The 22,019-nt window shown below is 45.0% G+C and overlaps 2 protein-coding genes and 1 long non-coding RNA gene across 7 annotated transcripts in view; 2 read left to right on the top strand and 1 right to left on the bottom strand.

The window, feature by feature from the left end:
* Positions 1–3,463, bottom strand: part of ATP6V0A4 (ATPase H+ transporting V0 subunit a4) — a 72,535-nt gene extending 69,072 nt beyond the window's left edge. For 3 of the 4 annotated variants that reach the window (XM_032643739.1, XM_032643741.1, XM_032643744.1), the window contains exon 1: positions 3,380–3,463. The gene's annotated coding sequence lies outside the window, so the exon portion shown is untranslated. The remainder of the gene's footprint in view (positions 1–3,379) is intronic. The other variant, XM_032643743.1, reaches the window with a different exon arrangement.
* Positions 3,345–8,450, top strand: TMEM213 (transmembrane protein 213). Of its 2 annotated transcripts, none has more exons than XM_032643746.1 (3): positions 3,345–3,576; positions 6,994–7,062; positions 8,172–8,450. In XM_032643746.1, the coding sequence occupies exons 1-3, from the start codon at positions 3,432–3,434 to the stop codon at positions 8,339–8,341; spliced, it is 384 nt and encodes a 127-aa protein (XP_032499637.1). In that variant the 5' UTR covers positions 3,345–3,431; the 3' UTR covers positions 8,342–8,450. The 2 variants fall into 2 exon arrangements, with proteins under 2 accessions (XP_032499637.1, XP_032499636.1); XM_032643745.1 differs by having other exon boundaries at positions 3,352–3,576; positions 6,991–7,062.
* Positions 7,477–8,080, top strand: LOC116759709. Its single transcript, XR_004351534.1, has 2 exons — positions 7,477–7,655; positions 7,815–8,080. It is a non-coding gene; the product is annotated as an uncharacterized LOC116759709 (long non-coding RNA).
* Positions 8,451–22,019: the final 13,569 nt, after the last annotated feature.

The following is a 22,019-nucleotide window of genomic DNA, read 5'->3' as shown; positions in this document are numbered from 1 at the left end:
TATATATATATGCGTGTAACTGAATCACTTTGCTGTACACCTGAAACACTGAACATCAACTATACATCAATAATGAATTCATGGATAGCAGTTGTACTTCCCCTGTTGTTTTCGTCTTGTGAGGTCATGAATCATGTATGCGATCATGTGACCCTCTTGGCACTGGCTACCAGAAAGCTTAGAAAACATGCATGCCATTTTTGTGCTCTCAACTCACTCATGGTTCCCTCTTATATTTACTATCCTAACTTTCTCTTTGCCTCATTTCTTCTTGTTTCTTTTATTTTACCTAGCTTAATTAATGTATGTAAGCTTCCTTAAATCCTTTTTGGACCAAGGCAGGATATAAATAAATGAATACATAAATAGCATTATTTTTCCTTAAAACTGCCCTTCTCCCATACTTGCTACTTACAATGATCCTCCTATTATAATGATGTCTACCACTGGCTGAGTACTTGCCATCAGCCGGCACTGGGCAACGCGCTTCACGTAGATTACTTCATTAAGTCATCACAACAACTCCTGAGATAGGAGCACCTCCTATTATTCTTCAGATGAGGAACCTGAGGCTTGGATGTATAAAGTAACCTGCCCAGGGCCCCTCAGCCAATAAAACACAAGGCTGTGATTCTAGCCCAGACTGGCCTCATGGCCACCCACTCACCCCAGCTGGAGACCTTGCCTCCATCCTGGACGCTTTCTTCCTGGATTCCTTTCTGTTGATTCGGCCTGCTAAATACCTCTTGATTCTGTCCCCCCCCTCCTCTATCCTCAGTCCAGCTGCTTATTTCAGGGCTCTTTTGATGTCTGTCTGGGATTTCTGCAACAGCTTCTTCGATAATCTCTCTGAATACAGACCTGCCCTCCCTCCTCCATTTTTCTGAAATACAAAGGTGGCCACATCTACAATTTCCTTATAGGGTGCCCCAATCATAAGATGAGAGTCCAGTTTCCTTAGTCTGGCATGCAGGTCCATTTACAATCTCTTAGTCTAACCAGACACACCATGACCCAGCCCATGCCCCGAGGACAGTAATTCCTCCAAAGCGAGGGGCACACGGTCATGGCTCAGAGACCAGGCACACACTGGTCCCCTCTCCCGTGCCTGGAGAACTACACATCTCGCAAGTTTCAGGTCGAGATGCCACTTCCATTGTGAAATGTTCTCAGGATCCACTAGTCCTCAACCCTCCTCGCCACACTTATTTCACTGTGTTGTCATTACTTATTTGTCCATCTTCCTCACTGGACCCTGAGCTCCTTGAGGACAGGGGCTTTGCGGCCTTACCCATGTCAAAGCCCCTCCCTCATACCAAGGGCCTGGATACACCAGCTACTTGGTAATCACTGAATATTCAACCAAGTGGTAGGCCTAAGCTGGACTTTTGTACACGGCCTGAAGATCAGCCTTCTTAAAGCTCTTCTGCTCCCAATCCCCAAATCCAAGAGTATAGGGCCACCATTAATTGGTACGTTTGGGCGGATTAGAAAAAAGTGCCCCCTCCAGGCTGATGTATAACAACGAGACATCCTTATTCTGGGCTTACACATGGCTTATACGTCCTTCTGTTAGGGAACTGTGGACCGAAACCATCCCTGAAACTAACCCTGAAGAATTCAGGAGGGGCCAAAAGGAGGAGGGAGGAGAAAATATGTCCTGCCACCCTCCCAGAAGCTCTCACGCTGGAAGCGGTCTTGGCTGAGAGATGCACGCCACCAGGAAGGACCCTGAGTCAGACCAACTATGGGCAAAGCAAGATGATTGGCCAGAAACAACCCGGAAACTATCCCCCTTAACATCAAAGCTGAGACTGTGAGTCACGTGGCAGAGCAGTCCTCCTGGGTTCCCTTGCCCTCCTGCTTTCCCCCCAGGCACCCTTCCCAATAAAGTCTCTTGCTTTGTCAACACGTGTGTCTCCTCGGACGATTTATTTCTGAGTGTTAGACAAGAGCCCACTCTCGGGCCCTGGAAGGGGTCCCCCTTCCTGCAACACTTCCACTGAGCTTTGAATGAGCTTCAAAGCTCATCCCTCGGGGCTTCCCTGGTGGCGCAGTGGTTGAGAGTCCGCCTGCCGATGCAGGGGACGCGGGTTCGTGCCCCGGTCTGGGAAGATCCCACGTGCCGCGGAGCGGCTGGGCCCGCGAGCCATGGCCGCTGGGCCTGCGCGTCCGGAGCCTGTCCTCCGCAACGGGAGAGGCCACAACAGTGAGAGGCCCGCGTAACGCATAAAAAAAAAAAAAAAAAAAAAAAGCTCATCCCTCACTCTCTTAGCCAGACCCAAGCTTGTTTAGGAACATAATACACGTATCCACACGTGGTAGCTGGCCAGCATGCACACATGCTGCTATTCCTTGTACTCAAAAGGCCCATCACCTCCCACCTGCATATGCAAAGTTTAGTACCCAGCCCAAAGGTCACTTCCTCTGTGAATCTCTCCTCCACTGCTCTCGGGCAGACTTCCCCCTCCGTCTTTTATATCTCCATCACCGGGGAAGATACCCATACTGAGTCCTACCATATTGCCTCCCAGTTCTTTCTTCACTGCCTAGTCTCACTGCTGTACTGAGTAGGAATCAAGAGGAGGCGTCACATCTTAATCATCTTTGAGTCTCGAATGCCTGGGATGGTGCCTTTACAATACATGGTTGGCATTCAACAAACGTCTTAGACTGGAGGCAGAGCTTCAATCAAGTTACTACTCAATTCAAAATCTTCACAAAGCCTCCCTCTGGCCTCCTGACTGTTTCAAACCCTCCACCCCCAGCCTGGCACATCGGATGCTCAGCCTCTTGGTCACAGTGGATTTCTGAGCACCTCTTACCTCCGGGCCTTTGCTCGCCTGTCCCTTCTGCATACGATGCCTTTTTCTCCTCTTCGCCTGTCAAAGCCCTATCCATCCTTCAAGGCCCAACCCAAATGCCACGTTCCTCATGAAGCAGCCATCGGGAGGTGAGGCCTCTTACTGCTGAGAAGCAAAGTGCTTTCTCCTCCACCCCTGAAACACCGCTCTGTGCTTTAACGATGTGTGTTTGTAATAAAGCACTTGGAGGGCAGGTACTTCCAGACTTGAGCAGAGGGTAGTGCACGCAGTAGGTGCTCGGTAAATATTGGACAGGATGACTATGCCTGAGGGTGGAAGAGGCAGTAAACTCATCTTCAAGGAACCAGCACGACACAGATCTCCTGCCCCTGTCCTCTTTTTTCACAGCAGGGACAAAATGTGAGCTAAGGAAGAACCAACTGAGTCACCGTCCATTCCTCCCCCAGCCAACGTAGCTCAGCTTCCCTCCTGGAGAGGTGAGAGCCAGGTGTGACAGCCCGAGTTCCCTTTGCTCCACCCCCTCTCTTTCCCCCAAACACAGAACAGAAATTCACCTCTGCCAGCGTTGTTTTCAAGTTCCTGCCAGACGGGCCACACACAGGACGCATGGCAGGCGGCCCTCAGCTCGCCTCTGCGGGGACTGTGATCACAGAAGCCTCCCTCCTCAGCATGAAGCACCTCAACTCTGCGCCCTGGGCCACGCTGGTCCTCAGCCTGGCCTTTGCCTCTTTCCACCCGGCTTGCTTGGCAGGTAGAACTGTGAGCTTTATTCTTGCCACGCTGGGAAGAAGAAGGGAGGGGAGGGGGGAAAGAAGGAGGTGGGAGAAGGATTCCTTGGCTAGGGTTGGTCCCGCACAAAGGAAAGAGGAAACAGTACTTTCTCATCTGAAGGATTAGGCAAGAGAGGGTAGGGTGGGACGGGAGTTACCTTAAGACCAGCGTCAGCCAGTATGGGAGCAGCCACCTCTGCTGGCCTTTGCCACAAAGAGTCTCTCCCATCAGGGGACCAAACTGGCCTAAAATGATATCTTTGGGTTGCTGTTTCTCAATGGCTCCTTGTCAGCATAATTGTGTTGCAAACCCATATTTTGTGGTTGTCATCCTGCTTTTGCGTGCCCTCCTCTCACCTAAGGACCTCTGTCCCTCCCTCGACCCTGTGCGCCCTTTGCAACTTTCACAAAACCTCAACACACAAAGCTGTCGTACGCTGTTTAACCTTCTCCCACCTTGCCCGGCTCAGGAGATGCTGGGTTATGTCCCGACTTTCTTGTGGAGGCTAAAGGGAGATGTTAGGTGGCCTCCCCTGGCTTGCTCTCCCAGGCTGGGCTCTGCACGTCAGGGACCTCAGTCACATTCTCACGCTCCTGGTTTCTGCCTCTGGCTTTGATCTTGCTCCTCAGAACAGTCTGCCCTCCTCTCTGACAGACAGATTCTCCCTCTCTCGAAACCAATCCTCGCTGTCCCCCCTCCAGGCTCTATCTATCTCTCCCATCCTCACGGTCTCTCCTATGGAGGTTCAGAGCGTGGGCTCTCAAGCCACTGAGGCTCAACTCAACTCTGGCTTCCACAACTTACTAGCTGTGTGACCTTGAGCAAATTACTTACCCTCTCTGTGCTCCAGCTTCCTCATTTCTAACATGGAGATAATCATAGTGCTTATATATAGGTTTGTTGTAAAGATGAAATAGGTTACTGAATGTAAACAACTTCTAATAAAATAGTACATGGTAAACCCTCAACGAATGTTAACACATGCCTTTTATTTTCCAAATCACCCCTCCCCAGATAAGAGTGGTTTCTGTTTACCTGGCCATGCTTAAGAGAGGGCCTCAAACACTTGACAAATTTAACTGCCCTGAATGGTTGGGTCTTGCCAGCAGCCTTTACTTTGGAAGTGACTCCAAGTGGGACCAGTCCCTGGCTGGCTTTGCTTATGAGGGAGGTGGGTGATATTTAAATTCTTAAGAATTTGTAACAGGGTATTTAGTTTGAACCATGTAAAGTTTCTGATACTGAATAATTTTTGACCTACAGAAATGCCAATTTCATATGGTTGAACCTAATATTAGTATTCCATTAACTAGGTTTTTTTCCATTCACTAGCCCTAGACTGGGACCACTTCCATTCTAGGGTAGAGGGGAGATGAAAGTCAGGGTCAAGGAAGTTATTCGGGTAACAAGGGAAATTAAAACATTGAGGAATCAATTTTTCCAAAGCAAATAAAGACCAAGCTCTAAGGCGTTTAGCTGTAAATTATTTACAGTAACCATCAGATTGCATCAAGGTAATTACTATACTTACGCAGGACATTGGAGCGGCTGGGGGCGCGTGGCATTAAATTAGTCTGAGCAGCAATTTCATGGCTTTGGCTAAATCAGAAGTTTCCTCCTGACTCGTCCTGCTATGTGACAACAAGCAATTTTGAAGGACATGTTAACCTAGAGTCAGTGGGGCCTGGAGAGTTCCAAACTCTTTTTTTTTTTTCATTCCCAAAGAAGTAGATTGAACAACAACATAATTTCCAGAAAGATTCTCTTAAATGGTCTCTTGGTTTTGCTCTACCTAGATCAGCATTGTCTAACAGAATTGTTTTGTTTTGTTTTTTTTTTGCGGTACGCGGGCCTCTCACTGTTGTGGCCTCTCCCGTTGCGGAGCACAGGCTCCAGACACGCAGGCTCAGCGGCCATGGCTCACGGGCCCAGCCGCTCCGCGGCATGTGGGATCTTCCTGGACCGGGGCACGAACCCGTGTCCCCTGCATCGGCAGGCGGACTCTCAACCACTGCGCCACCAGGGAAGCCCATAACAGAACTTTTTTGATGATGGAAATGTTCCGTTATCTATGCTGTGCTTCCAATATGGTAGCCACTAGTCACATGTGGTGATTGAGCACTTGGCATGTGGCTGATATGACCAAGTAGCTGCATTTTTCATTTAATTTTAATGAACTTAAACAACCACAATGGTTAGTGGTCACCGTGTTGAACAGAGACCGAGACCATCTACCTTCTGTTTTTTGCTTTTGTTTTTAATTTTTGGCCACACCCCATGGCATGTGGGATCTTAGTTCCCTGACCAGGGATCAAACCCGCACCCCCTGCATTGGAAGGCAGAGTCTTAACCACTGGACCACCAGGGAAGTCCAATCATCTACCTTCTTATCCTCAGGGATGAGAGGGAACGTGGGCCATGGTTTTTCTCCCTCGGGGATCCTTATGTTCCTCTCCATAACCCCTCCCCATCCCCCAAACCCTGATATTTCTGCTAAAGTTCTTTTTATCATTGTGCTTCTTGTTTATTAATCAAGGGACAATTCTAAGTGCTGCATATTCTAGAAACCTCTCAACTGGCTTGTAGGGTGTTTAATTAATTTTTTATTAAACCCTCTCTCTGAGTAATAACATCATTCTCATCATGAAGAATCAAGGTCAGACTTCAATGTTTACTAGTTCCAGTTTTTGAAGGAAATTGAAGCTAGTTACGAAAAGACATTCCAGATTTTTAAGTGATTGTGTTAATATATACTAGAAAAAAAGTTTATAGATGTACCTATCTGCATGGAAAGCACATAAAAGAGAGTGTTTAGAGGCCCTTGGTGACGGAAGGGACATGAGATATGAAGATAAAGCATCTCTGAATGGGACTCGGGAGTGATAGGAAAAGGGGAGTGTGTGAGTTTGCTAGCCAACAAAATACCATAGCCTGGGTGGCTGAAACAACAGAAGCTTCTTTTCTCACCATTCTGGCGGCTCCAGGTATCACCGGGTTTGTTTTCTCCTGAGGCCCCTCTCCTTGGCTTATAGATGGTCCCGTCTGTGCTGGGTCCTCATGTGGTCTTTGCTCTATGAGTTCACATACCTGGTGTCTCTTCCCCTTCTTACAAGGACACCAGTCATATTGGATTCATTTAACCATTTAACCTTAATTGCCTTTTTAAAGCCCTATTTCCATAAAATGGGTTAGGACTCCAACCTATGAACCTGGGGGACATAGTGCAGGCTATGACAGAGGGTTAGCTTTGTTGCATGAAATTTCAATGTACCTCTACTGGAACTTCTATAACACTTTCATAATACTCACTACTGATTCAAAAAAAGATTGCAAACTCTATGCCTGAGAATGGCTTCTCCTAGTGCCTGAGACTATCTTCTGTCTTTTCTTCCAGAAGCCAGCGGCAGCAGCAACTCAACCTTGACTGTCCACCATCCAGGCCTTGAGACCCTGGAGCAGTGCCCCAGTAAGCCTCTCCTGGCAACCTCCCTAACCCCAGGGCTCATCCTGGAGCAGGGAGGGACACTTAAGCCTCCTTGCTTTCTGCCCATTGGCATCAGGTGGCTGAGCGCCTGCCTGGCCCTCCTGTGCACCGGTGTGGTTTGTTCACAGCCCCAGAACTGTCTGCAGAGCACGTCTAAAAAGCTCTCTTTGGGGCTTCCCTGGTGGCGCAGTGGTTGAGAGTCCGCCTGCCGATGCAGGGGACACGGGTTCGTGCCCCGGTCTGGGAGGATCCCACATGCCGCGGAGCGGCTGGGCCCGTGAGCCATGGCCGCTGAGCCTGCGCGTCCGGAGCCTGTCCTCCGCAACGGGAGAGGCCACAGCAGTGAGAGGCCCGCGTAACGCATAAAAAAAAAAAAAAAAAAAAAAAAAAAAAAAGCTCTCTTGGGCTTGGTCCCCATCTAAGCTCACACTCTTTGGTGCAGGTGGCTTTAATGGCCCATCCCCAGGACAGCAGTCAAAATCCCCCTACCTTCAAATGCTTATAGAAATTTGGAAGTGGAAAGACCCTAGACATCAGCCAGTCCAACTTATGCCCAAGGCAGGAGCTTCATTTTGGTATCCTTTGTATATTTGAGTTCATCCTCTATCTGAAGTCTTCCAGTGGCAAGGAGCCTACCGCTTCATAAAGCAACCACTGCTATGCGTGTCTAATTAACAGGAAGTTTGCCTTATTCGAAGTTTGCCTCCTTGATTCTGCCTTCATTGGATGAACAGATGTGTTTACTTCTGGGCACTTACAAAGGAGGGTAATAGGCAATAACATGTAGAGGTTATGAACATGACTTTGGACTCCTACAGGCTTGGGTTTGAATTCTAGTTCTGCCATCTCGTGACCTTGCACAGGTGACAGCCTCAGTTTCTTCATGTCAAACAGCAGGAATAACTGTGCCTATCACTCTGTGAGGAATAAATAAGGTAATGTGTGTAGAGCACTTAGCCTAGTACATGGCGTGCTTTAGTAAATGGTGGCTATTCTATTATTACTGGTCTCAGTGTTATGAATACTAGAGAAGAGCTCGGGGGAGGGGAGGCTGGTGTGACGCTGTCATTCCCGCTCTCTCTTCCCACCAGATGTCGACTTCTGCCCACAAGCAGCCCGGTGTTGCCACACCGGAGTGGATGAATACGGCTGGATCGCGGCTGCCGTTGGTTGGAGTCTCTTGTTTCTCACCCTCATCCTGCTCTGTGTGGACAAACTGATGAAGCTGACTCCAGATGAGCCCAAGGACTTGCAAGCATGAGACTTAGAATCTTTGTCCCAAGAATGTCAATCACCACCAAGTTGTAGGTAATAGCAGGCAGGGATAGCGCTAATGTGATTTCCATTGCTTTAAAGTCTTTTAATCCTTTTTTGTTTGTTTTTGCTTTTGTTTCTGTTTTTGTTTTGGCCGTGCAGTGCGGCTTGTGGGATCTTAGTTCCCCAACGAAGGATCAAACCCGGGCCCTTGGCAGTGAAATTCGGAGTCCTAACCACTGGACCTCCAAGGAATTCCCAAAGTCTTTTCACCCCTAAAGTTCAGTTAATTTTAAAAGGGAAAGAAGAAGGAAATGGGGGTCCAAGGAAGACAAGATCAGTGCTGCTGCCGTCACACCTAATTTCAAAAAGCACTTGGGCTCTTTATAATCTCGTATCTCCCTGATCATCTCCTTTCTCAAGATGGCCCCCATGAAAATTGCTTGTAGTTTAACTATCGCCTTCTTCTGGCTTCCAAGGGTGTGGTACACGAGAAACATAAGCTTCAGTCTTTTAGTCAACACATTCGAAACAGAACTCAGAACCTTCTCACCAAAAACAAGGTGTTGTCCTTTGTCCCGTACTTCAGTCAAGGGCGTCACTGTCATTTCAAAATGTGAACTTCACCTTGGACACCCCAGCTTCCTCACGCCCATGTCCGATGCTTCTCCAGCTCTTGTTCTTTCTGTGATGCATCTCCCATGGCTGTCCTAGCCATTCTCCCTGCCGGCACCCTAGTTCTGGCCTTCACTACACCGTCTGACCATCACGTCAGGAATATTTCATTTCATTCTCACTGCTTCAGGATCTGCACCCCCGGCTTGTCACTCCCCTCATCCCGATGTCTTCCACTTCTCTGCTGTCATTCCCTCTTCTAGGGTGGCTACTTCCACCTCCACCTCCAGAATGAAGGCCGTTCCTCCAAGTCCAGCTCTAATGCTTGCTCTGCCTGCAGCCTTCTCTGCTCGTCTTTGGGAGACCAGAAGCTGGTGGTCTTAGGGCATTTCCGTGCTGCCCTGAGCAAAGCCATTGTGAATGGGCCTCTTCACACTCTGGGGCATAATGTTTTCCAGTGAACGGATGAATGAGCCAATGAATAAGTTCTTGCCCTAGATGAATTTACGATCATCGCTCTGCATTCAGAACCACTGTTTTTCTATAGATGGTTGACACAACTGACCTCTACTTAGTTCGTGCTGACTCAGGGAATCCCTCAGGACCAGGGTGTCCCCCATCACTGTGCACTCTTCCAGTGGGAGTCGGGAGGAAAGGAGGGTGGGTTCATGAGAAGGAAGAAAGGACAATGACTCTTTCTTTATGAAAACATGTCTTCCCTTTGAGAGCAAATATGTGTTTCGAAAGGATAAACTCTAAATAATCATAATACAGAAAAAAAAGAAAAGTCAGAGGCTTCTGAAATAGGAAGAAACATTTTCTAGAGGTGGCAAATGACCCAAAGCCAACCAACTGCTCTTTCAGAAAGTCTGAATAAATTTCCCTGCCAATGGGAACTAAAGGATCGCCTGGCACATTTTGCTATCTTCTGAAGAGCCAGATGGTTTCAGAATCTCAGTTGTTTAATCAGTGAAACGGGATGGATTTATTGTCCCTAAGGGTTAATCATGTGGACACAAGTGTCTATGTAAGCCCCGAGCGATGTCATGGACATACACGTGGATGTGTGTTCCACTTTTTTAGAAATTGAAGGAAAGAGTTTCCACAATACATGAATGGTTTAATTCCTTCGAGATGAAAAGATTCAGTGTGGAGCTTACTTGGATTTAATATCTGTGAACAGTTTTGAAATAAATCAGTGGGCAATAGTGATAAGAGCACGGGCTCACAAAAGCAAAAAAAAAAAAAAAGAAGGGAAATTAAGATTTATTTCTAACGAATGTGAATAGAATTGACTCATGTTGCCTTGGTGAGCTTCAATTTTCTAAGTGGAAAATGTAAGAACTGGACCGAATACACGGTTGCAAACTAGGTTCCAAAAGCTCAGGGAGCTATGCAAGGTGCTTCATGAAAGTGGGTGTGCAGGAGGCCCTTCCTTGCAACCAGAGCAGCAGGGCTCTAATCTGTTTTACACGTTTGTGGACCTCTGTGGCAAGATTGCATTTGCTGCCTTAGAGAACGGACAGTCAGAGCACCAGTTGGCGCCTGGGACAACGTGTAGATTCTCTGACTACACTGAAATGAATTGTGTTTAGTTGCTGCCACTGTCACAATAAAATATAGGCATTTTGTGAATTGCTTTTCTTTCACAATAGGAAGGATAGATCAAATCCAAACAATCACTTTTTTCTTTGAGACTGGAAAGAAAGATGGTTTTATAATTTGATGGTTATGCTACCCAGATGCTGTCTCTCAGATCCATCCTCAACATGGAATCTCTTTATTCTAGCAAAGCAAAGATTTGTTAGTAAATTAAAAAGGAAAGCCTGGGGCTTCTCTGGTGGCGCAGTGGTTGAGAATCCGCCTGCCAATGCAGGGGACACGGGTTCGTGCCCCGGTCTGGGAAGATCCCACATGCTGCAGAGCGGCTGGGCCCGTGAGCCATGGCCGCTGAGCCTGAACGTCCGCAGCCTGTGCTCCGCAACGGGAGAGGCCACAGCAGTGAGAGGTCCGTGTACCGCAAAAAAAAAAAAAAAAAAAAAAAAGGAAAACCTGAGAGGGAAAACTGAGGATCAACATCCATCTAAGAGCTTTCTGGGATAAGGCAGCAGGACCTGCCTAACAGTAGATGTACTTTTCATTTAAAAACTTTGCCCCCAGCAACCAAGGCTGTCCTCAGCACCATTACAGACTGTATGACACAGGGCACATCCAGTTTGGGACATTTCTAAATATCTCAAAATGCCCTACACAGAAATAGAATATTTAAACATTAAGGTGTGACACAATTACCTAGCTTTTAAAATCATCATCTTTAAATCTATTCATTTTTAGATGCATGATACCCAAGGACAAATAAACCAAATATATAATTTTCTTTTATGTATAGAAACGTTATGCCATGCAAAATTAATTAAAAACAAGTCTTAGGGTAACTTGGGCCTCTCTTCCACAAAAATACATGTAGGCATATTTTTAAACTTAGAGAAAGAACAATCTAGAATTTTATTTTTTTTTGCGGTACGCGGGCCTCTCACTGCTGCGGCCTCTCCCGTTGCGGAGCACAGGCTCCGGGCGCACAGGCTCAGCGGCCATGGCTCACGGGCCTAGCCGCTCCGTTGCATGTGGGATCTTCCCGGACCGGGGCATGAACTCGTGTCCCCTGCATCAGCAGACGGATCCTCAACCACTGCGCCACCAGGGAAGCCCTAGAAATTTTTTTGATGAAGAACATTTCTCTCTGTTGGAGGTCTGGCTTCTGTTTTGAAGTCACATACACATACAGTGACATTCCATGGGTCTTCATCACTATGTGGGAGGAGTGCCTTGTAGACAACCTCTACCCGATGTCTACAACCAGCCTTACCTGGCTCAGCCCATCCTCCACACTTCCTTCCAGAGTGATCTTTCTAATCCATAAATAAGGGATCGAGTCACTCTTCCCTGCCTAAAATCCTCCAGTGACTCCTCACATTTGACAGAGGAAACTCCATACTCTTACCTGACCCATAAGACCCTCACTAGCTTTATCTGTTCTATATTCTTCACACATACCCAGTTCTGAATTATTTCAGCTCTCTCACTATCCTCCAAACCTTCGTTCTTGCTGTTCACACAGCCTGGAACATACGCTTCCCAAGAGGCAGATTTGCCATGAACCAAGAGAAGCTAAAATTTCTGATCCCCTTTCTTGTATGCCCCCCACCCCAAGGTCCTCTACCTAATTTTGTATTCCGAATTTTGTATGTTTTTGGTTTTTTTAAAGCAGGAACTCTAATTGCACATGTTTTAGGTCGTAAAACTGGACCTGCCCTTGCTCTTCCCTCCCATCTCCCTCTCCTGATTGAATTCATTTGGTTTACTGGGATTGGTCCTCCAAGTCAAATTATCCCTCCTCCCTGATGGACACACACACACACACGTGCAAGCACGCACGCATGCACACCCTACCTCAATGGCCTGTGCTCACCTCCAGGGCAGCACTGTGAAAAAGACTCTCTCCTTAAGGGAGTGAAGAAAAAAGAAACCCTCCTACACTGTTGGTGGGAATGTAAATTGGTACAGCCACTATGGAGAACAGTATGGAGGTTCCTTAAAAAACTAAAAATAGAGCTGCCATATGATCCTGTAATCCCACTCCTGGGCATATATCTGCAGAAAAACATACTGTGAAAAGATACTTGCACCCCAATGTTCATAGTACCACTATTTACAATAGCCAAGACATGGATTCAACCTAAATGTCCATCAACAGATGACTGGATAAAGAAGATGCGGTACATATATACAATGGAATACTACTCAGCCATAAAAAAGAATGAAATAATGCCACCGCAGCAACACAGATGGACCTAGAGATTATCACACTAAGTGAAGTAAGTCAGAAAGAGAAAGACAAATATCATATAATATTGCTTATATGTAGGCTCTAAAAAATAATACAAATGGACTTATTTACAAAACAGAAACAGACTCACATAGAAAACAAACTTATGATTACTAAAACGGGAAGGGGGAGGAGGGATAAATTAGGAGTTTGGGATGAACAGACACACACTACTATATATAAAATAGATAAACAACAAAGACCTACTGTATAGCACAGGGAATTATATTCAGTATCTTATAAGAGCATATAATGGAAAAGAATTTTTCAAAAGAATATATATATATATATATATCAGAATCACTTTGCTGTATGTCTTTAAAACAATATCGTAAATCAACTACACTTCAATTTTTTTAAAAAAACACACAAAGACTCTCTCCTTGACCAAACTCCTTTGTGCCTTCTTGTCAACTAGACCTCAACCTAGCCTCTAAAAACCACAGACTCTCAACACAAATGATTTCATCCCCCCCATTAAAGGCTTGAATAAACACTAACATATTTTCTAACAGCTCAAGGCTGCATCCCTAGGATGACCCTAGCCTCTCTTTTCTCAAGGCTGCCAAAAGAATTTGCTGTTTGTTCTAATCAATGCCTGACAATAGGCCCCTGAGCATATTTTCTTAGAACATTTACTAAAAAGGGCTTAGTTGTGAGTCCTTCCACTGTCCCTTCGAGATATCTCTCTCTCCATCTATCTACCTATCCATCCATCCATCCATCCATCCATATCTCCGACAACTCAGGACCTGAAACCTGTTCCTTTAAAATTTATTCATCAAGAAGGATAGGCCCTCTGTCCCCCGGTCTCTGTGGGAGGACAGAATCCTAGCTTCAGGGTCTTCCAGGTAGCAGGTAGAGCTGGCCTGATCAGCATTTACAGTGACCAACTCTGTAATTTCTCAATTCCCTGACTCTCCTGAGCCCCACTCACCTCTCCCTTCTCCCTCATCCTCCGCGTAAAATGCCCAGCCACCTCTGTACAGTTGAGTTCAGGTCATAGTGGACTCTCTTATCTATGGCAATAGTTATAGTTCTTATTCAGATCTGTCCTCACCACCTTAGTGTCCAGCTTTGTTTATCTTTGACAACTGAGCACTTTGGACTATAGTATCTACATGCTTGCCTTTCCCACTGATCTCTCTGAAGGCAGAGACTGTGTCTTTCACCTCTGATTCCTTCTGCCTAACCAGTGTGAAGCAAAAACTCAATAAACATCTGATGAGTTAGTGAATCAGAGGAGACCCACGAACGTGGCCTGTGCAAACAACCACAGTGAAGCAGAAGAGCTGTGAGGACAAAGAAAGAGGCTCTTGGGAAAATTTGAGGTTTCAAGGTTGGGAAACATTTAAATTATTGTTTTCATAAGTTCATAAGTATACATAATTAAGTTACTTGTGGAAACAAGTATCTGGCAGACCTACCCCGAAAGTTGATTCCGTGATAAGAGACTAAATATACAAATGGACAAGGGCCAGACCATATATAAAAATAGAACTTTAACCGAGAGTCTGCAGCAACCAGTCCAAGAAGCCAACCCACTACCCTCAGCAACTAGTCCAGGAAGTCAAACAACCTCCATAGCAATCAGCCCAGACAGCCAGGATTTGGTTAATAATGGACAGCTTCAGACAGTTTAATTAATTAATCAATTCGGGTTTTTTTTGTGGCCGCTCCCGTTGCGGAGCACAGGCTCAGCGGCCATGGCTCACGGACACAGCCGCTCCACGGCATGTGGGATCTTCCCGGACCCGGGCACGAACCCGAATTCCCTGCATCGGCAGGCGGACTCTCAACCACTGTGCCACCAGGGAAGCCCTAATTAATCAATTCTTGCCCCAACTTCCAACTTGGGACCAACCACAGAAAGCCAAATAAGTACCCCTGACCAATCACATAGGATGCCCTGCTCCTACTTAGCCCATCTACAGCCATCCCATGCCAACAGCCTCCGATGGGGCACACCTGAAGACCTGAAGTCTTCCTCCTTTCACCATCAAGCTCTCCCACCCCACTGCCTACCTTCGAGTCTCTTCCAAATGTAAATGATGGTGGCCGACTCCCTGAATAAATAGCGTTTGCTTGTTTTCAGTTGGGTGGTCTTGTTTATTTCCACAGTGACTATTTGTTGAACTCTTTGTTGAAACAGTTGTCCTGTTCTTTGTACCCTGCAGGAGATCTTTTTACCTCGGAGATTCCTGTCACCAGGTCAAAATGAGAGACGCTATTGAGAGGGAGTGTTAGGCTGAGTTGCATGACCCCCAAAATTCATATGTTGGAATTCTAACCCCCAGTACCTCAGAATGTGACCTTAGTTGGAAATAGGGTCATTGCAATTTAATTAAGATGAGGTTACCCTGGAACAGACCTCTATTGGGCCTTTAATCTGATCTGTCCTTATATAAAAAAGATTTTTTGGCACACACACACACAGAGGACAACGTGTGATGAAGGTAGAGATCAGGATGATGCCCACAAGCCAAGGAATCCCAAAGGTCGTCAGCAACCACCAGAAGTTGGGGGGATGGGGAGAGGCCTGGAACAGATGCTCCCCATGGCCCTCAGAGGGAACCAACCCTGCTGACACCTTGATCTCAGGCTTCCAGCCTCCAGAACAGTGAGACAGTACATTTCTACTGGTCTTAGCCACCCAGTTCGTGGTACTTTATCAGAGCAACCAGAGCAAACTAATACAAGGAGTATGGTTTTTTGAAAAAAGAGCAGTTTCAACTTGAAACCAAGGGGAGTCTAGTGCCCAGGGTTTGCAATGCCTGGACCACAGACATGAAGTGATTGAACATGAACAGATAGGCAGGATGGTTTCCCATGGAGCTTCAAGCTGTGGTCATGTGGAGTGAGTGAGTGAGTCACACTTGGGGACCAGAGACCCGGGCCGTCTTCCTGCACCTCCCCATGGCCCGGGATGGCTCTCCTCTCCCACACCACACACTACCTATTCAAGAACAGGTCAGGAGGGTGGAGATGCTGCCTTGGAAGACGGGACGACTAGAGGTGCCAGATGCCAGCCCCAGGGTCACATACATCCTGTGCACGGCACAAAAACACCATTCCATCCAGACTTACCTGCGTGAGGGCTGGGAGTGGCCAGGGGTGGAGAATGCAGGACTTGAGGGCTCTCATGTAAGTCCTGGGGTAGCAGGAAGCCCCCTTCTAGAAAACCCTATAATAAACCCACACTGCACCCATGGCTGTGCACACTGTCGCCTTGTTCTGGCCACACCTGGGGCCCCTGAGCTCGCTTCCCTCACTGGCCCACTCCCTACTTACTGCCTGACACTGCCACGCTTCGTCCCCTCCTGCCCCACTGCCCCCGTCTGACTCTGAATGGTCCTGGGCAGAGGAACACGGAGTGTTTGAGAAGCCAACGCAGGGCGCCTTGGGGGCACATGAGCGGGAGAGCGAGTACGTGGCCGAGGCTGCTGCCAGCTGGGATCTGGGAAGCTCTTCTAGAGCAGCTCAGGTCGTTCATACGCACTTACTCAGGTTTCCTTGAGGAATGGGCACCTTTTAAAAGTTGCATAGAGGTGGCCTAAGGGCTGCCAAAACCTAAGAAAAAAGAAATGACACATAAGATGTAACATTTGGCTTCAATTACAGGCTTGTCTGGTACAAAACACACTTGCTATATAGCATATTTGTAAATTCATTGTTTAAGCTGTACTGAAATGGGAATTCCCTGGCAGTCTAGTGGTTAGGACTCTGCACTTCCACTGCAGGGGGCATGGGTTCAATCCCTGGTGGGGGAACTAAGATCCCACATGCCGCATGGCGCGGCCAAAAACAACAACAAGAACAAAAACAAAACCAAACTGTACTGAAAAGAAAAGGCTAAAGTTAAAAAAAAAAAAAAACTTGATTACAAACAATACTCCACAATGGCCAGACTGACAAAGCGCCGTTGATAAAAAAGGCCACAGCACAGATGCAACACTGTCGGTAGACTACAAACACGCAGTCATGCAATCTGCACGGGCAAAGAAGTCATTCCTATTCCCCACTAAAGCAGCCAGGCCCACAAATGCAATTATCATATTTCTTCTGTGACATGTTCGTTTCTCTCAAGAAGGAATAAGAGCTAACTGGTTCTATAAAGGTAAGCAACTATTTCTCTGTTTTCACTGGTTGAGCAAGTAGCTTATTCCTCAAATTTTGTATTGTTATAAGCAGTATATGAAATACAGAGAAAAATCATACTTTGAAGATGCTGAGATCAAATATTCTTTTTAAAAACTGAATTATAAGTTATCAAGCCATGCAAAGACATAGAGGAACCTTAAACGTATATTACCAAGTGAAGGAATCCAATCTGAAATGGCTACTTATTAAATGATTCCAGCTATATGACATTCTGGAAAAGGCAAAACTATGGAGACAGTAAAAAAGATCAGTGATTGGGGGTGAGAAGGGATGAATAGGCTGGCTGGTCACAGAGGATTTTTAGGGCACAAAAGTATTCTGTATGGTGCAATAATGTAGGATACATGTCATTACACATTTGTCCAAAAAAATAGAATGTACGCCAAGAGTGAACATTTATGTAAACCATGGACTTCGGGTAATAATGATGTGTCAGTGTAGGTTCATCAATCGTAACAAATGTACTGCTCTGGTGGGAGATGCTGAGAGCCGGGGAGGCTATGCATGTGTGGGCAGGGCGTATGTGGGAAATCTCTGCATCTTCTGCTCAATTTTGCTGTGAACCTAAAGACCTAACCTAAAAAATTAAGTCTCTTTTTAGAAGTGGATTTACAAGTATCTGGGAGAATCTTAGTACTCACTCCTGAAAAGGGTGGTTTTTTTATGCATCAAATTAAATAACCTTGAGTTTAAAATCTTGAATAGGGCTTCCCTGGTGGCGCAGTGGTTGAGAGTACGCCTGCCGATGCAGGGGACACGGGTTCGTGCCCCGGTCCGGTAAGATCCCACATGCCGCGGAGCGGCTGGGCCCGTGAGCCATGGCCGCTGAGCCTGCGCGTCCGGAGCCTGTGCTCCGCAACGGGAGAGGCCACAACAGTGAGAGGCCTGCGTACAGCAAAAAAAATAATCTTGAATAAAAGACTACTTATACAACAATAACTTCCATATCGTATGCACTAGCACCAAACTTTAATGCCTAGTTTATCAAGTCCATTCTTAGGATCACTGAATAAATCAAAAGTGTAAGTACTTGTTTTCTCTTAAGATAACTGTACCCATTTATGTACTTATTTATTTGGGGGAAAATGTCTGATATACAGCCAACGGTCAACCCAGCTTTTCTTCATTTTACTCTTTATTCACTTTTACCCCCATTTCTCTCTCTCTCATTCTCCTGCGCCCACCCTCTAAGGCAACCATATTGGTCCCTATATGGACTCCTATAAAATATGAAGTTTTATTATAAGTTTAGGTACTTTGAATTCACGTAAGCTAGATTTCATCCTGCCTCTTACTTTGTTCACTTGCTAGTAATGTTTTGAAGATCTGTTTATACTTCTATGTCCGTAAGTCCAGAGCTTCTAGCTGCTACACAGGATTCTACCATGTGAGCAACCATGGCTCATTTAACCATTTCCAGGGAGATGGACACCCAGGTTGGCTCCAAGCCCATCTCCACATCACACTGCCACGAATATCCTCAGAGGCTCCCATTATGGGCTTGGGAATGTATTCCCCAGGTCAATACTGCCAGCTGCAGTAACACACGGTCACAGGAGAAACACATTCTTAATTAAACTAAGTGTTACAGGATAACTTTCTTTTTAAATCAACACACAGATATTTCATTTTGTCCCAGAAACTGAAACTGACTTTTCATTATTTCTTTCTATCTCCCTGTTCCAGGATAGACATCAATCATATTCACGCCTCATCCAAGAATAATACACATAACATTCCCACTGTTAGATATTGAATTCAATTTATTGAATTCAATTTTATCTTGAACATGAAGACAGCACTGCTAATCAATTTGTATCAGAGTTAGCATTTTTCTTTTAAATGTGATTTTTTTAAAGGTTAGCTATAACAGAAATTCTATGCAAGTGTACATTTTAGCTGAATTGAAAAATAAAATTTACTGCCCTGTTACTCTATTCCTGGCTCCGGGGCAGATTTCTCACCTTCAGATATACCAGGTTTGTGCCAGGATTGGGGAAATGTGGAGAAGCTCTTTTGTTCAAGAGATCAATTCTGAAGGACATTTTTAGAACTATGATGAGACCTCAGTGTGTTTTTCCCAGAAATGAACCAAAACATAGCGTCTGGTTAGTTCTGAAAGTCTGTCCCTGAAGTGAGAACAAACAGCAGAGTGGGCTATGAAGCTGGATGACACCTGTGTTCCATGCTAAGATGGTGAGGAAACCTCAGACATCGTGACTTACAAGGCTTATAGTGAGGGTATTTCAGATTCTATAAAACACTAGAATGTAAATGCCAGAGAGGCAGGGGTTTTAATAATTTTAAATCATTTTTTAAAACATCTTTATTGGAGTATAATTGCTTTACAATGTTGTGTTAGTTTCTGCTGTATAACAAAGTGAATCAGCTATATGCTACGCATATCCCCATATCCCATCCCTCTTGCATCTCCTTCCCACCCTCTTTATCCCACCCCTCTAGGTGGTCGCAAAGCACAGAGCTGATCTCCCTGTGCTACGTGGTGGCTTCCCACTAGCTATCTATTTTACATTTAGTAGTGTATATATGTCAATGTTACTTTCTCACTTTGTCCCAGCTTACGCTTCCCCCTCCCTGTGCCCTAAAGTCCATTCTCTACGTCTGTGTCTTTATTCCTATCCTGCCCCTAGGTTCATCAGAACCACGGTTTTTTTTTAGATTCCATATATATGTGTTAGCATACATTATTTTTTACTTTCTGACTTACTTCACCCTGTATGACAGATTCTAGGTCCATCCACCTCACTACAAATAGTTCAATTTCATTTCTTTTTATGGCTGAGTAATACTCCATTGTATATATGTGCCACATCTTCTTTATCCAATCATCTGTCAATGGACACTTAGGTTGCTTCCATGTCCTGGCTACTGTAAATAGTGCTGCAATGAACACTGTGGTACATGACTCTTTTTGAATTATGGTTTTCTCAGGGTATATGCCCAGGAGTGGGATTGCTGGGTCATATGGTAGTCCTATTTTTAGTTTTTTAAGGAACCTCCATACTGTTCTCCATAGTGGCTGTATCAATTTACATTCCCACCAACAGTGCAAGAGGGTTCCCTTTTCTCCACACCCTCTCCAGCATTTATTGTTTGTAGATTTTTTCAATGATGGCCATTCTGACTGGTGTGAGGTGATACCTCACTGTAGTTTTGATTTGCATTTCTCTAATGATTACGGATGTTGAGCATCCTTTCATGTGTTTGTTGGCAATCTGTATATCTTCTTTGGAGAAATGCTGATTTAGGTCTTCTGCCCATCTTTGGGTTGGGTTGTTTGTTTTTCTGATATTGAACTTCATGAGCTGCCTGTATATTTTGGAGATTAACCTTTTGTCTGTTGTTTCATTTGCAAATATTTTCTCCCATTCTGAGAGCTGTCTTTTCATCTTGTTTATGGTTTCCTTTGCTGTGCAAAAGCTTTTAAGTTTCATTAGGTTCCATTTGTTTATTTTTGTTTTTATTTCCATTTCTCTAGGAGGTGGGTCAAAAAGGATCTTGCTGTGATTTATGTCATAGAGTGTTCTGCCTATGTTTTCCTCTAAGCGTTTTATAGTGTCTGGCCTTACATTTAGGTCTTTAATCCATTTTGCATTTATTTTTGTGTATGGTGTTAGGGAGTATTCTAGTTTCCTTCTTTTACATGTAGCTGTCCAGTTCTCCCAGCAACACTTATTGAAGAGGCTGTCTTTTCTCCATTGTATATTCTTGCATCCTTTATCAAAGATAAGGTGACCACATATGTGTGGGTTTATCTCTGGGCCTTCTATCCTGTTCCATTGATCTATATTTCTGTTTTTGTGCCAGTACCATACTGTCTTGATTACTGTAGCTCTGTAGTATAGTCTGAAGTCAGGGAGCCTGATTCCTCCAGCTCTGTTATTCTTTCTCAAGATTGCTTTGGCTATTTGGGGTCTGTTGTGTTTCCATACAAACTGTGCAACTTTTTGTTCTAGTTTTGGAAAAAATGCCATTGGTAGTTTGATAGGAATTCCACTGAATCTGTAGATTGCTTTGGGTAGTATGGTCATTTTCACAATGTTGATTCTGCCAATCCAACAACATGGTATATCTCTCCATCTGTTTGTATCATCTTTCATCAGTGTCTGACAGTTTTCTGCATACAGGTCTTTGTCTCCTTAGGTAGGTTTATTCCTAGGTATTTTATTCTTTTTGTTACAATGGTAAATGGGAGTGTTTCCTTAATTTCTCTTTCAGATTTTTCATCATCTGTGTGTATAGGAATGCAAGAGATTTCTGTGCATTAATTTTGTATCCTGCTACTTTACCAAATTCATTGATTAGCTCTAGTAGTTTTCTGGTAGCATCTTTAGGATTCTCTATGTATAGTATCATGTCATCTGCAAACAGTGACAGTTTTACTTCTTCTTTTCCGATTTGGATGTCTTTTATTTCTTTTTCTTCTCTGATGGCTGTAGCTAAAACTTCCAAAACTATGTTGAATAATAGTGGTGAGAGTAAGCAACCTAGTTTTGTTCCTGAACTTAGAGGAAATGGTTTCAGTTTTTCACCATTGAGAATGATGTTGGCTGTGGGTTTGTCCTATATGGCCTTTATTATGTTGAGGTAAGTTCCCTCTGTGCCTACTTTCTGGAGAGCTGTTATCATAAATGGGTGTTGAATTTTGTCAAAAGCTTTTTCTGCATCTATTGAGATTATCATATGGTTTTTCTACTTCAATTTGTTAATATGGTGTATCACATTGCTTTATTTGCATATATTGAAGAATCTTTGCATTCCTGGCATAAACCCCACTTGATCATGGTGTATGATCCTTTTAATGTGCTGTTGGATTCTGTTTGCTTGTATTTTGTTGAGGATTTTTGCATCTACATTCATCAGAGATATTGGCCTGTAGTTTTCTTTTTTTGTGACATCTTTCTCTGGTTTTGGTATCAGGGTGATGGTGGCCTTGTAGAATGAGTTTGGGAGCGTTCCTCCCTCTGCTATACTTTGGAAGAGTTTGAGAAGGACAGGTGTT

This window comes from Phocoena sinus, chromosome 9, assembly GCF_008692025.1.
Source record: "Phocoena sinus isolate mPhoSin1 chromosome 9, mPhoSin1.pri, whole genome shotgun sequence".
NCBI lineage: Eukaryota > Metazoa > Chordata > Mammalia > Artiodactyla > Phocoenidae > Phocoena > Phocoena sinus.
Note: the sequence above shows the minus strand (reverse complement) of the source record. Positions and strands in the feature narration are given on the sequence as shown.

What these genes read in the sequence shown, in the direction of transcription:
- TMEM213 (XM_032643745.1), top strand. Translation starts at nt 3,432, where the DNA reads ATGGCAGGCGGCCCTCAGCTCGCCTCTGCGGGGACTGTGATCACAGAA. An exon ending in CCACCCGGCTTGCTTGGCAG is followed by an intron (nt 3,577 to 6,990) that starts GTAGAACTGTGA and finishes CTTTTCTTCCAG; the next exon opens with AAGCCAGCGGCAGCAGCAAC. An exon ending in GACCCTGGAGCAGTGCCCCA is followed by an intron (nt 7,063 to 8,171) that starts GTAAGCCTCTCC and finishes TCTTCCCACCAG; the next exon opens with ATGTCGACTTCTGCCCACAA.